The sequence below is a fragment of the Natator depressus genome, chromosome 7, assembly GCF_965152275.1.
Source record: "Natator depressus isolate rNatDep1 chromosome 7, rNatDep2.hap1, whole genome shotgun sequence".
In the NCBI taxonomy this organism is placed as follows: Eukaryota; Metazoa; Chordata; order Testudines; family Cheloniidae; genus Natator; species Natator depressus.
In genome coordinates this window covers 120,087,192-120,102,245 of record NC_134240.1, presented here as the reverse complement: position 1 = coordinate 120,102,245, position 15,054 = coordinate 120,087,192, and the positions used below count along the sequence as shown (strand labels likewise).

Sequence of the window (15,054 nt, the reverse complement as noted above, 5' to 3'; positions counted from 1 at the left end):
AGGCAGGAGGCCCCGAACGCGGCGGTGTGTCAATGTAGCGACTTGTGGCGGTCACGTGGGCCGGCGGGGCGGGGCCCGGGCGAGAGGCTGGTGCGGCGGCTCGGCGCCGGCGTGAGAGGCGGCCACGGGCGCGGGGAGGCGGCGGCGGCAGCGGGCGAGGAAGCGGCGGCCGCGGCACCCTCCGGACCGGATCCCCCCGCGCTCCCCGAGGGTTGTCACTCGCACGGGGCGCCGCGGCCCCAGGGGCGCCTGCTCGGGGCGGGGGGATCGGGCCGCCCCCCTGCGCAGCGAGAGCCCGAAGAGGACCCGGACCCCCCCCCCTCCTTCCCTGCAGCCTCTATCGCCCCCCCCCAGGGGGAGCCGCTTCCCGATTTCCAGCCCCCCCCACAAAAATCCCGAGGACTTTGGGGTCCGCGCACCCCCCCCATAGCATCTTGAGGATTTATAGGGCGGTGTGGGGGCCGCTTCTCCTGCTCTGCCCCCCCCCCGTCCTTCCCCGACACGCATCTCCCGCCCCCCCGGGGATGTGGCAGCCTGGCTCTGGAGCTGCAGCTTGACGATGGATCTGTAGCTGTCAGGGGTCCTTATTCCTTCTTTATGGCCCAGCCCAGGGGAGCCGCTGCCCCGGCGGGCGTGTGACATCGGGGCCGAGCCCGCTTGGGTTGGGGCTGTTGCGTGGCGGCCGGGGGGGGTGTGGGTGTGTGTTTTTTTCCCCTCTCCCTCCCTTTTCATTCTGTTGGGGAGTCGGTTTGTTTTTTCCACCTCCCCCTGCGTGGGGCAAAGAATCCGGGAGGAGCGGGTAGGGCAGAGGAGAGAGCCTTGAAACCAGGGTGCTGCCAGATTGGTGTGTGGTTTTTTTTTATGGTTCTGGGGGCGGAGGGAGGGGGAGAAGAGACGGCTGTCTTTATTAAAAAGATTATTAAAAAAAAAAAACACACACACACACACACACACACACACACACACACACACACACACACACACACACACAAAACAACACAACAAAAACCAAGATGGCTGGAGGTGGCCGTGATGAGCCTGTTGGCTTTTTTTTTTTGATCTGATGATAAAGCCAAAAGACAACAGCAGCTGCTGCTGCTGCACCGACTCAATGTGGAGTTTCCCCTCCTTAAACTGACACATCAGGCGCATACTTTACAGGGTGGTGCCGTCTACCGGATCGGTTATTTTTTTTTGTATATTGTTTTTATTACTTTTTCTTGTTAAATCCACCCTCCTTTCTCTTGTCGCTATATTTTTAAAATCCAAACTGAGAGCGGCAACTCAAAATGGCTGAGAATTGACTAGATCCTGCTGGAATTGTACATTTCGGCAGTCGGCTTTCAGCTTCTTTCTCACCCCCCCCTTTGCAGGCTGGATCTGAAAGGAGAAATAGCTTTCATGTCAGAGAGAAAACAGAGAAGAGAAGGAAAAGGAGGGGGAAGGGCTCTTCATTAGCAGTTGAGAAATTCCTTTTCAGTTTGATCAAGGCATGCTTGTTTTCCTGCCAGCGACCCAGCTCGCTCCCAAATATTGAGCTTTTGTTTTGTTTTATTGTTTCTACTTGGGGACGTTTTTACCTTGAATCGGAATCTCTCCAGATCCTGAAACGAGATTTTCTTTTTCTAAACCTGTTCCCTAGTGAGAATTTAGAGCACAGGTTGATTTTTGTTTCATGGGCCTTTTTTTCCCCTCTCCCAAACCTTTTTTTCTTCTTTCATTCTCATTCCTATTTGTGAAAGGAGGAAGGGATAGGGAGGGTTCCTTTGGCTCTGGGCTGGAATTTCATCTGAATGATTGACCCGTCTTCCCACTGTGTTCTTCCGTCCAAGATCTCACTATTCCAAAGCAACCGAAAGAATTTTTTTTGCTGCTCAGCTGGGTTAGAAGAAAATCGTTGGGGCAGTTGAAAGAATCCAGTTTGTTGTTTCATTGTTTTTTAATCTTCCTCCTTCTTTCCATTTGGATCTTAACTCTGATTTTTTTTATTATATTTTTTTTTAAAAAGACTAATTCCTAGCTCCCCTCAGGGAGAAAAGGAAGGGGGAAAAGAAATCGGAGGCAGTCTATTCTCTTGGGCTTCTGACTGGGTTGGTGGACAAAAGTCCCTTTAAAATATTGAATGTCAGTTGCAAACCGAAGACAAGAAAAATCAAATCCGGAGTTCTAAATTTAGGAGGTTTTTAATGGAACTTGGACTCTGCTACTGGATTTTGTATGGATTTTTTTTTCAACCTTCAGTAAGTTTCGATTCATCTTCCGGAATCAGAAGAAACAGAACTGCTCCTAAGAGTTGTTAAAATTGTGGGCTTTAAACCCTGAAAGCGTCTGTGTTTTTTGTTTGTTTTTTTTTCCAGCTAACACTGGCCCTTAATCAGATCGTATATATACATTTTTGTTAGTGTTTGAGTTTCGTAGGACTCTGCTCTGTGGGTTATTTTACTTTGAATTTTAGAATATCCTGTAGTTTTTATTTTTTATTATTTTTTTATTTTTCAATAGCAGTTTACCGGCAGGCTTCCCACTGCAGGGGGAAAAGCCCACTCTCCATTGGCATCTGTAGATCAAACTGAAATAGTAAGAGAGAGATTATATATATATATATATATATCTGTAGAAATGGCTGAAAATTGGAAGAACTGTTTTGAAGAGGAACTTATATGTCCCATTTGCCTGCATGTCTTTGTGGAACCCGTTCAACTTCCTTGTAAGCACAATTTCTGCAGGGGCTGCATAGGGGAGGCATGGGCCAAAGAGACTGGGTTAGTGCGCTGTCCGGAATGCAATCAGGCCTACAACCAGAAACCCAACCTGGAGAAGAACTTGAAACTGACCAACATTGTGGAAAAGTTCAACTCCCTCAACCTGGAGAAGACCCCCTCCGTCTTGCACTGCGTCTTCTGCCGCAGGGGCCCCCCGCTGCCTGCCCAAAAGATCTGTCTGAGGTGCGAGGCCCCCTGCTGTCAATCTCACGTGCAGACGCACCTGCAGCAGCCCTCCACGGCCCGGGGGCACCTCCTGGTGGAGGCGGACGATGTCCGGGCCTGGAGCTGCCCCCAGCACAACGCCTACCGACTGTACCACTGTGAAGCGGAGCAGGTCGCCGTGTGCCAATTCTGCTGCTACTACAGCGGGGCCCACCAGGGCCATTCGGTGTGTGACGTGGAAATCCGGCGCAACGAGATCAGGGTAAGTGGACCCCGCAGTTGTCCCTTTTTTGTCTCTCTCTCTGAGATGGTTGTGCTGGTTGCAGCGTGCCCGTGGTGTGCAGGGTGCTGCCCAAGAGACAAGTAAAGGCAAGTAAGTCCCTGCCCCGAGGAGATTCCAGTCTAAAAGAGATGGTCAAAGTCCTTAAAAATAATGTGTCGTTGGAACCGACCTGGGACTGGCCAGTGGGGCAAGACAAAGGGACTTCATGGATCTCTTCCAGTTCAAGAGTGGGATGGAAGCGAATCACTGCCCCGCATTGCCTGTCTGAACCTTTACCTAGCCCCCCACGGTGATTCTTTTTGATCAAGGGCTTTTACTCAATTGTGAAGATTCCAGACTCAAGTAGGCACAGTCAAATCTGAGTCCCCCTCCCCTCCACAAAATCCACCTGGTTTAAAGTCATTAGGGGAGGAATTTGCCACCTATTCCTTGATCTACTTCATTTTTAATCCTCTGCTGTGCCATTGAGAAATCTTTTTATTTTTTGAAAAGGGCAGTGTTTACGTAGGACCTACACAAAATAACTCCTTGCACTCCTCCTCCCTGATGGTTCTGCAACTGCCATTTGATGCAGTGCCCTGTTCCCAGCTCCTCAGTGGTGCTGGGGTACAAATGAGGAAGTAAACAAAAGCAGACGTGAGAGAGACAAAGTAGGTGAGGTAATATCTTTGACTGGACCAACCTACCTACTGTGTCTCATATCCTGTGGACTAGCCTGGCTACAAAAGCAGACGTTAATTTCAAGCTCAGCTGGAAAGGCATCATGGGGGTGAGGAGAAAGGGGGCGGGGGGAGTGCATGTCAAACAGGGGTGGGTGATAAAATCACTGGTATGGGGTTTGTGTTTTCAGCTTTCAAGGGGTTATTCAAACAATGGAGTGGAGGTGGGGGAGAGGAAGCAGTGAGATATTTGATGGGGATCTTTTGAAGTCATTTGTCACCCACTGGTGACAATAGGACTTGAAACCTTCAAACTGCTTTGCAAACTAATTAACGAAGAGGATATGGGTAACTTGCTGATGCAGCTAATTATGGGTATGTGGTTATAACGTAAAGGATCCCCTCCCTGGGCCATTTGTTGCAGCGGATGAATGCAGAACATAATCGCCCTGGTTTAGAACAAAACATCAGCAGAGAGAGACCCTTTGCTAGAGGACTTGCCTCCAGAACCTTTTCCGAAGGCCCTGCCCTCTTCTGCTTCCCAAATAAGTGAGGGTGGAAGGGAAATCAGATGGGTTCGTAGGTTGAATTGCTTTGAAATCTGGTTTCAGGCAGCTTGCTCCCAGGGGTGGCAAGCAATGCCTTGATTACAATGCATCCCTCCCTTGGTATGGCTCGTCAGTGTCAAATCAGCATCTCCTCTCTCTTCCCACCCCCTGGGCTCCACCAAAGTCTCCCTCCTCTGGTGATGTTTGAAACCGGCTGGAGGTGGGTGTTGTGGAGGAGGGGTGAGGCAGGGGCAGGAACTTGAGCAGCTGGGGGTGGTGTCACCAGTGACTAGGCTTCTCCAAAAGCCCTGGGGAGGGGGCAGCATGGGGGCGCAGCGGGCTAATGCACCAGCTTTTCTGCCTGTGGGCACTTAGCTGACATTTGGCTGAACAATGAAGAGTTTGTGGTGGGGACGGGTGGGACCAGTGCCCATCCTGGGAGGAGCACAGACCACTGAGGTTTTGCGTGCTCGTGCCCAGAACTGGAATAATAGGGGGTTTTGTACATTGAGACTTGTTTGGCAGCGTGGCCTGGTGGAGCCCTTCCTGCCCTAATCCTGGGGTCTAGTCCCTCCCCTTAGCTGTGGAGACTGGGGACAGCTAACAAGCGCATAGGCCATCAACCCACCCCAGCGTTGCTGTCTTCCTTGGGCTGGCCCCAAGGTCTCTCCTCTTCTGTCCTGCTGTCTCCCGTACAACTGCTTCAGGGCAGTGGGACCCTCGGCTTCCTCCCAGGGCCGCAGTGCACGGAATAAATATTTAACAGTGAATCGAATGGTGGTTGCTGTAAAATGGGGATGATTTCCTGTGTATTTTAACGCTGCCAAAATGAGTCACCATTTAGCAATTAAAAAAAAAAAGGGGTAATAAATAAAAAGCGCAACGTGATTACTTTCCAGTTGGATGGCCAGGCCTGGGGGGGATTCTCTGCGGAGAGGAGTCAGTGTGAGCTCACAGGAAAGTGGTTTTTCCCCCTCCGGGTTTTTTGGGGAAAGCAAAGAGTTGCATGGAGCTGCTAGTGGTTCTTCTTTTCCTTCTCCCTCCCTCCCCCCCCCCCCCCCCCGCAACCCTGAGGAAGGGCAAAGACTCAGCCAGACTTGTGAGAAGCATTTGTTTGCTTCTGTTAATTCGTCCCTCTCTGGGAAAAGGGCAGAGCCAAGTAGGAAAGATACCTTCATCCCAGAGCCGGGAGTGGCTGGCTGGGCTGGGAAACCCACGCACTGGGGCGGTCCGCTGCGCAGCGCCGTGCCAAGGAATTTTCCGGGTGGGTTCCCAGCAGACTTGGATCTCATCCACGCCCACTTTTAAAATGTGTTGTTGCTCGAAGGATACCTTCTGCTGGCTCTGCATTAGCCCCCTCGGGGTGTTTCCTGGCTAAACTGCAGGTTGCAAAGCTAGAGCCAGGCAAGGAATACACTTCAGTCTCACTGCAAACCTTTAGTATTTAGGAAAGATGGTCCAGTGGTTAGGGAACTAGCTTGAGGCTCGAGACCGGGGTTCAATTCCCTGTTCTGCCACAGACTTCTTGTGTGACCTTAGGGGAGTCACTTAGCCCCTGTGTGCCTCAGTTTCTCCTCTGTGCAGTGGGGATGATGGCACTGGCCCCCCCTACAGGGCCATGCACTGTAGATTGTGAAGTGCTCTGATGTTGTAATGGGGACCTGATAAATTCCTTACATAGATTAGGCCAAATATTGAGGTTCTTAATCAACAGTGCTACAAGTCATCAGCCTGAGTTTGTCTGAATAAGCGAGGCACCCTGATCCAGTGGATAAAGCACAGAGCTGGGAGTCAGGAGATCTGGCTTCTATTCCCAGTTCTCCCATTCGCTCACTGTGTGACCTAGGTCTTGTGCCTCAGTTTCTCCCTTCAATAAAATAGCAATAAACCCACCTTTTGTCAGTGGGCCTTGGGATCTGCCCATTTAAATGTTTAATGTGCATGGTGCTTTGCAGACAAATAGGAACTGGCAACTTCCTGCCCTCAGGATCTTGGACTCTAAGGGCCAGATCTGGTGATTTTTTTTTCTCAGGCGAATATTCCCTTTGACTCCCTTGGAATTGCTTGTCTGAGTGTGGTTAGCCACAACACAACAAGGGATGGCAGAAAACCCCAAACCTGGGCTATATAATGACGTTGATGAATGGCTAATAGCACGGAGCTAGTGAGATCTGCGGCCGGGGGGGGGAATGTCTGAGAGGAACTGGTCATGTGATATTCCTCATGGATCTTTTTGTAGCTCCTTTTTTGATTGTTTTTTAATTACTTAACAAAGACATTTGATGACTCTGGGCCTGATTCTCTGCTCTGTCACCTTCCTAATATCGATGTGTAGCTGGACTCTGGATCCAGCTCTGTGTCTGTAGCAAGGGCCTGGGGCTAAAGTCGGCATGGGAGGCCTTTGAAGGTAACCAGATCACAGCTAGCCAGGTGGCAAGTTGTGATGGTTGCCTCGACAGGCCCAAGGCGTGTGACCCCTTGTTTGTGTCCTCCGCTTGTTAGGACAAGTCTTGGAGACTGTACGCTCTTTGGGTGCAGGGGCTGTCATTTTCAGTGTGTTTGGTCTCAGTCGTGCTAGGTGCTGTACAATCTAGTTGAGACCTTTTAGTACTACTGCAATATAAACAGCACGAGTCAGGCGAGATCGTTTCAGGTTGCAGGGGCACAGATAAGACTGTATGGGAGAAGGGGCAGGTGTGTCTCGAATAAACACACTCAGAATTGCAAAGGCAGATAGTCTTGTATGTAGATTGCAAACTCTTCAGGGCAAAGATTGTCGTTTTGCTCTGTGTGTACAGCACCAAGCACAGTGGAGTCCTGGTCCATGATTGAAGCTCACCGACACTATTGCAATACAGATATTAGCAGCACATATCATTTGTGGTTAATCTTTTGCTTGCGAATGTGTGTAATATATCTCCCCCCACCCCTCCCCCGAGATGTTTTCTCCTTTTAGTTCCTGTTTTTGTGGCATGAAAATAAAAACCCTCTGTTTGTTTCTTGTCATTTTGTTTGTATTAAGGAATCAAAAGATGAGGGGGGTTTTCTTCAGGCCCTGCTTTCGTTGTTGAAATCTTAAATTTCCCAGGCTGACCTTTATCCCCGGTTATAATGCAATCTCCTTCCAACCTTGCAGAATAACCCCATCTTGGGAACAATTTGTTGTTGTTTTTTTGTTTGTCTATTAAAGTTATATCCGATTCTGAAGTCATCTAATGGGGATTTGAAGGAAGATAGGAAACAAAACCAGCAAAACATTTTTTCCTCCCAAACATTCTCCAAATGTTGCCATGTTCATCCTAATCTCTGTACTGGATGCAATTGACTTAGACTAGCCTGAATCAAAGCTCACTTGGGAATCTCAAAGCAGACAGTACAGAGTTAAAATGCCATTTATACCCTGTGCTTTGGCCTTTTTTTTTAGGGATGCTCAGGATTTTAATCCTGCTATTTGACTTGCCTTACAGGTAGAACAGCTTTGGGGTGTGTGGGGGGGAGGGATTCTTCTATGTTCTGAATAGCTGTAGTATTTTTTTAAGAAGAATGGGAGATCTATATGTAACCAGTATTATTTTGGTGAGACCTTTTGAAAACAATGTTTAGTGCTCCCCTTTCAGGTGCTAAGGCAGTACAGCCCTGTTTCCAGAGCAATGCTGATTTGGCTATTGCACAGGGAGGAAGATTTTGGTTTTATAGATGGACATGTTGGGGTGGGGAGTTGTTTGTTTTTAATCACACAAAGAGCCGAGTTGATTTCAGCTCTCTTTTAAAATCCAGGAGGGAGGAGACCTGTAGTATTTGCCAAAAGTCTGAAATGGATTGGTGAGGGGAACAGTGCTGAATTCTAAGCTCCTGCCGGGGAAGATTTTTTGGGAGCGAAATTTCTGTACAGAGTCAGGCCTTGTGCCAGTGCACTGCTGGGAGAATTGGCTACAGAGCCTGACATACGTGTGACCTGTTAATCGTGCCTGTCCAGGCAAAGCAGTGGCTGGCCATACCCTCCCTGCAGATGATCTGTGGAAAATGTCCATGGTGGCTTTCTTCCACCCCTTTTCCTGGCTGGCCCTATCAATTTGCCCTGACGCACTCCAGCAAGGACAAAAAATTGCCAGTTACACAATGGGTTTCAGAGCGGGAGCTCTGCAGGCCTCTGTTTGATAGACAGCTGTGGAGCTGGGGGAATTTTTTTTTCCCCTTTGAAAGGGTCCTTCTCTCCCAAGGGTAAAAAATGTTATTGGAACTGGAGTGCCTCTAAATACCGGGTGGCTGGCACTAGCTAGAACTGAGACGCTTTAGGCAGAGCTGAGGTGGGTTGCATTTTAAAAACAAAACCAGGTTTTGTAGCTTATAGTGCACAGGGTCTGATTTAATAGGTGTGTGTATATTTCCAGGTGTTTTGTTATCAGACGTGTGTGTGAGGTACAGATCCTTGGAGGGGTAGTGTTTATACATATTTGCCTAGAGCTTGGTGTAATTTAGTACTCGTGGCTGGTCAGTGGGGGCAGATGCTGTGCAAGCATTTCCCGTCCGGCACTAGGTCCCGCCCAGCTACGCCAGTGGGCCTCCGTACTCACAGGAAGTCCCTGGCTATTCTGGTCCGAGACACCCGTCACATAGCTCTGCTGATGTCCCTCAATTCCCTGCCCACAGCTCTTCCGGTGTTCCTCAGTCCTGACCTGCAGCACCCTCTTGTTGTTCTGGCCCTGGGCTGCCAAATGGGAACGGTTTTTTGTGCTCTGGGATTCTGCCTTTGTGTGCAGTGTCTTTTTAGGCCATCATAGGTGATCTCGTCAGACCTCCCTGGCCCCATCTCCGTGTCTCCAACAGTCCTTGGTTTGTGTGGGCTTTGCTGTTGCCCTTGGTTTTCCTGCCAATTTCGAAGACAGGAAATTAAATGCATAAGATAGCAGGAAAGGGTACTTCAGAGGAATCTTGGGGGCGCCTAGCCATCCCTGGTGTAAAGCCTTTGAAGTCCGGGAAGTTACCCCGAGCATGAACTTGTCTTGATCCTCGGAGTCCCCCAAAGCAAGACGATACCTTTAGGCCATCGGTCAACTAAAACTGTCTTGAATTTCCCTATTGAATTCCTTGGCTGTGGGTTGAAATATTTCTTTCCTCTTCCTATACCCTCCCCCTTGTCTTCCTTGCTGCATTTATACTAAGACCTCGGAATGCAGTCGCACCTAGGCAGCTTGCTTGCTTGTGCCTGCTTTGCTACAAATCCCCATCCCCAAGTGCTTTATACACAGCTAACTAAAAAATAACGACCAGAGGAAGTAAGAGGCAGAGGTTGGGGAGAGGTTTTTGGCAGAGACCGGATACAAGACGTGGAGCTGATGAAGTGGGAAGGACAGAAGAGGGTGGCTTGGTGTGGTAGGAGCTGGAAAGGCGAAGGCCCTTGGGCCGTAATTTGGGACTGCACATAGGCATGTGCAATGGAGGAGGGACAGTGTTAGGGGTAGGTGTATATAGATTACATCCGCATATGAGACAGGTCCGTGTGGTACTGTGCATAGCATCTTTTATCGGGGCTCCCAGAGTGCTTTAGAACCAGAAGCAAGTTAAGGTCCTCCCCCCACCCATGGTTTAGCTATTATCCCATTTTACAGATGGGGAGACTGAGGCATAGAAAGACTGGATGATTTGCCCAGCCACTGAGTCCCTGACAGCTTGGGTATAGAACCCCCCCTCTTCTGACTGCTCTCCCTGTGTCACAAATTCTAGCACAAGGACCTTCTCTGTAGCTCCTACCACACCACGCAGCCTGCTTTGGAGAGCTTCAAAAGCAAAGGGAGGGCAACTGTGAAATGGGGAGTCAGTGGAGCGTTGGCCAGGTCTGTTCCAGTATAAACCTGCGGGTGTAAACAGAGCTTTTGATGGCTGCGGAAATACCCTTGTTTTAATAAACTTGGTCCAGCATCTTGTTCAGTCTGAGGCTACCCCGTGGTATTCACAGAGTGCCATTCACTAGAGAAGCTGGGCAATGGAGAACCATTCTCTGCTACACGTGATCTGGCTGGGGGAGGAAAGGGCTAGCTGGGTGGTTGGTTGGTTGAAAAAGAGAGGGGAGAAAAGAGGCCTTAATTTGAAAGTATAATTTCTTTCCCTTCCCTCCCCCCACAACAGAGGCGTGATGGGGAAGAGAGGGGGCGTTTGACACCCTCCCTGACCAGCTGTAATCAAAGGAGCGGAGGAGTTTGAGTAAATATTAGAGAGGTTTTGAAGAGACTCTCTCTCCCTCCCCCCCCCCCCCCCCCACCACCAGGAGCCTGTGGACCTGATTCTGCTTAAGCCCCACTGAGCTCAGCGGGTGTGCCCAGGTGATCTCCTGGCTCAGACCAGCATAAGCAAGAGCTGGCCGCATGAGGAGCAGGTTACTGGATTAGTGGCAATAGGTTAGAGCAATGAGGGAAGCAAAGAGCTCTGTGACTGCCTTGCAGTGCGTTGGCCTATTCCGTTGTGTGTGGGGGTGTGTGTGGTTTTTTTTTGTTTTGTCTTTGTTTTTTCCTTAGCACACCTCAGTGATCCTACCAGTTTTTGCAATCAGAGCTGAACTGGGCCTGACAGCAGCAGATCCTCCCCTAGAGTGGGGGACAAAAGGTGGGGAAGGAGAGGAGGGGCTAACACTGAAACAATGAAATAGCCAAGAGAGGGCAGCGCCGTTAGGTAGCTTTGCAGAACTGCTAGCCGGTGCGGTGTTTTATAATCCGCTTCTGTGCTGCCCTGGCAATGTGATCAGCGTGGAACGCTGGGAACTCAGCGGCCGCCGTTCTGTCCGAATTCAAACGGACGTGTACATACGGATTTATTACTCAGCACTCGGGGCCGGATCCTGCTCTGGGTCGTGCACGTTGCTCCCGTGGGTTCCAGGGCAGAATCCAGTCTGCTTTTTATTTATCTCCAGGCTGGTGTCTCTGGAGACTGTCCCCTCTCTGCCTTAGCAGCAGCAGTAGGCTAAGGGGGAGGGGGGAGTTGTCAGCCCCTTGTTAAGAGAGATGGTGTTTAGTGGACTTGTAGCCAGGGACTCTTGAGTTAATCTTAAGCTCCTTTATTCACTTGTCGTGTGAATGTAGACAGGCTGCTTCACTTCTCTGTGCCTCGGTTTGCCCACCTATAAAATGGGGCTAACATTTATTATACCATAGATGCGGGCTGTGTTTGCACAGTGCCTTGGACAGAAGCGTTGCAGTAAACTGGCTGGTGAGGTCTGGGTGTGTACACCACTTCCTTTATTGTATGGAATCAGAACTGTTCAGCTGTGTCTCATAAACCCTGTACTGATAAAGAAGATCTCCTTTAGCTCAAGGGGTAGGGGCCTGTGCTTTTGGAGGAAAAGAGAACTAGTCCTGAGCAGCTGTTGGAGGGCAGCATAGTTTCAGCCACGAAATCCTGGGTTTGTTATAAGTATTTTATGTCTCTCCTCCAGATCAAACTCGTTAAAACAGTCCTTGTCCAAACCCCGTTGTTTTCAGCAAAGGAGAATCTGCAGCCCCAGGTCCAGCATTCAGTCACAACCTCAACCTCTTCCCCTTTCTTATTGGTCGTATTACGGCAGCACCAAAAGACCACAGCCAAAACTGGGGTTCGCTTGTGCTGGGTGCCATATAGCGACATAGCAAGACATCGCAAGCTAAATTATTTCTGTCTCCTGGTGGTGATGTACCAGAAAAAATGGAGTTTTGTTTTTCAGCCTGAGGTTCTCTCCCCTGTCTTCCCTCCACCCCCCACCCCTCCACCCCCATTGATGCTTTTTATCCTTTGGTTTGTACCTTTTATTTTTTTGGACACATCCACAAGCAGATTTGGAAACTTCTCAGCCGTGGATGGATCCAGATGAAGCGCTTGGCAGACACAGAAGTTCTGGCTGGGGAACGAGCGCTCGCATGCTCTCTAAAATATGAGTGAATATTGGCAGGCCGACACAGTGTATCGTCTAGTGGATTCATGGAGAGCTGGGCTCTCCTCCCCCTTAGCATGTCCTCCAAGGAAGGATCCTCTTGTCCCCTTGGCACTCCTGCTTTCGAAAACCTCAAGGTGACCTGGCTTCTGAAGCTTTGGTTCAGTGCTGGACCATTTTTTTTTTTTTTAATTTTTAAAAAGAGGTTATTAAATTGAACGGGCAATTTCCCTAGAAATACGTGGGGTTGATATAAGCCCTGCTTTGAGCCCAGTTATTGTATGGGTTTCATATCCTGTCCCCTGGAACCTCCCTCCAGTCCGTTCTGATGTTTTGCTGGGATTGCTGCAGCTGAGTTGGAAGGTTGATGCTCTGCCACGGACCGATGAGCGTTGGTTGGGGTTTCTTTTGGCCTCTTCACGGTTGTGCAGCAGGCATGAGATGCAGGTGTAAACAACCCCCCCCCCCCCCCCCCGGCATCTGCACAAACTGCAGGTCGCTCAGTGGAAGCTGATGTGGCTGGGTGAGGATCCCTGCTTGCAGACAAAGGGATTCTCTCTGTGTGCGCGCGCGCCTGTCTCTTTGTTCTCTTGGCCGGGCACGCTGGGCTCTGACGGCGAAAGCTCATTTGAGCTCGGCTTTCCAACAGGCTCGGGGGGGGGGGGGGAATAAATAATAAAGCCACGCGGTCTCCATCACCGCCAGCAGCGTTGGGGGAGGGATGAATGAGGGGAAATTTGGCCCCTGGTTGGTTTAATTTCAGTTGACTTTCGCGGCCAGATGACACTTTTTGCTCCAGGGTTGATGTCCAGTGGAGCAGGGGGGTGGGGGGCTGGGCTGGGCAGGCCAACAGACCATTCCAGCTCTGACATTGAGGGCCCGTCCAGCCTCGGCTTGACTTTAATAGAGCTATTCTGGAGCTGGTGGCGTGGGACATCTCGTAGCTCACGCCTGGCTCCGATGGGAAGACCCTTGTGGATGGGGTCATAAGATTGCATCCCTGTACCATGCAGGGTCCCCAGTTTTCTCTCTTCGCCCCTTCTGTGCTGTTCCCGCAGCTAGGAGGTGTGGGTAAGCTGCCTCCCGTGCGTGGCCCTGTTAACCTCCCCGTGTTAGCCAGGAGGAGGTGCTGATCCGCTGCAGCCGGTGGTGACTACCCCGCCCCAGGCCAGCGTTCCAACCCAGCAGCTGTGACAATGTGCCTGTCTCTGGCCTCTGTCCAGGGATTTCAAAGCACTCGACGTACGTCGGGGAAGTGAGCTTAATTGCACTGCTGTGAGGTGGGCTGGCGTTATCCTCATTTTACAGCTGGGGAAACTGAGGCAGAAGGGGGAAGCGCCTTGCCCAAGGTCACATGGCAAGTCAGGGGCAGAGCCAGGAGTCCTGTTTTCTAACCACTAGTCCATGTGCAGACGCCATCACCATATATGCTGCGGTGCTGAGAAGGTGGCCAAGACTGGAACGTGCAGCTTCTGGCCCCGATTCAGCAAGCAGCTTAGGCACGTGACACCCCATTGAAGTCAGCATGGCTACTCAAGTGCTTAAGTACTTTGCTGAATTGGGGCTCCAGTGGCCCAGGTTTCCTTCCTGACCTTGATTCACTTCAAGGTTGGTTTGTGATTCTTGTTACCTGTTAATTTAAACGGCACCAATCTCCATGCACCGGAGTGCACTACGGCCCACTAATAATAAACACAGACTCGACAAACAAACAAAAACTCAACCTCCAGCTAAGTGGTAAAGCTCCCCCAAGAACAGAATGATCTGCCCGAGAGGCGAGGCATGCAAAGGGGTACGCTGGATGATGGAGGGGCTGGAGAGGAGAGTCGAAGGGTGCGTCTACACTGTGATAAAAGACTCGCTGCACAGCCGCAGCTGGCCTGCATCAGCTGCAGTAGGCTCGTGAGACTTGGGCTGCCAGGCTATAAAATTGCAGTGTAGATGTTCGGGGTGGTCTCAGAGCCCGGGCTCCAGCCCACTGCAATTTTTAGCCCCATAGCCTGCAGCCTGTGAGCCTGAATCGGCTGATCTGGGATCTGAGGCAGGGTGCCGTGGGTATTTTTAATCCCAGTGTAGCCATATCCTAAGGGAGACTGAAGAGACCCCTAGAATAATACGTAACCTGAATGTAGCACTTCTTCGCAAAAGATCTCAAAGCACCTGAAAAAAGGGGGAATAAGGGTCAGTTATTCCCGCTTTTCTGGGACTGTGGGGAAATGAAGGAACAGAAATTGGTTTGCCCCAGGCCACGGCAGTGAGCCAGTGGCTGAGTGAGGGAGAGAACCCAGGAGTCCTGGCTCCCAGCCCCCAGGCACTCCATTAGCCTGCAGCTGCCCGAGCCAGATCCTGCCAGTGGAAGGAAGCAAATGTTGACCTGTCGAAGGTCAAACCAGATTTGAGGTGCCGCTATGCAAATATCCAGGTAATATGGAAACAGCCAAGAAAAACCTCTGCAAGCAGTCAGGCTCTGATTGTTAGAAATGCAGGAAGACTAAGTCCCTAGGTCAGAATAAACACAGTCGTGAGTGAAGCCAGGAGCTCCTGGTAAGGATCTGGGAGCACAAATGGTCAAAAGAGATTTTAGAGAGAATGAGAGCTCCAGAATTTCCCAGTAGAACTGGGGGCATGATGAGCAAACTTTAAATCTGAGCAAACCAAGTCTCTGAGAGCCATTGCTGCAGCCCCGGTGGAAGGGCAAGCTGGAAGACAACAGGGTTTCAGTGAAGATACTTAGGCACAA

General features: G+C 50.4%; 1 protein-coding gene across 1 annotated transcript in view; it reads left to right on the top strand.

The window, feature by feature from the left end:
- Positions 1-996: 996 nt before the first annotated feature.
- Positions 997-15,054, top strand: part of TRIM8 (tripartite motif containing 8) — a 50,439-nt gene continuing 36,381 nt past the window's right edge. The window contains exon 1 of the mRNA XM_074959442.1: positions 997-3,189. Coding sequence (XP_074815543.1) covers positions 2,620-3,189 — 570 coding nt within the window. The 5' untranslated portion in view covers positions 997-2,619. The remainder of the gene's footprint in view (positions 3,190-15,054) is intronic.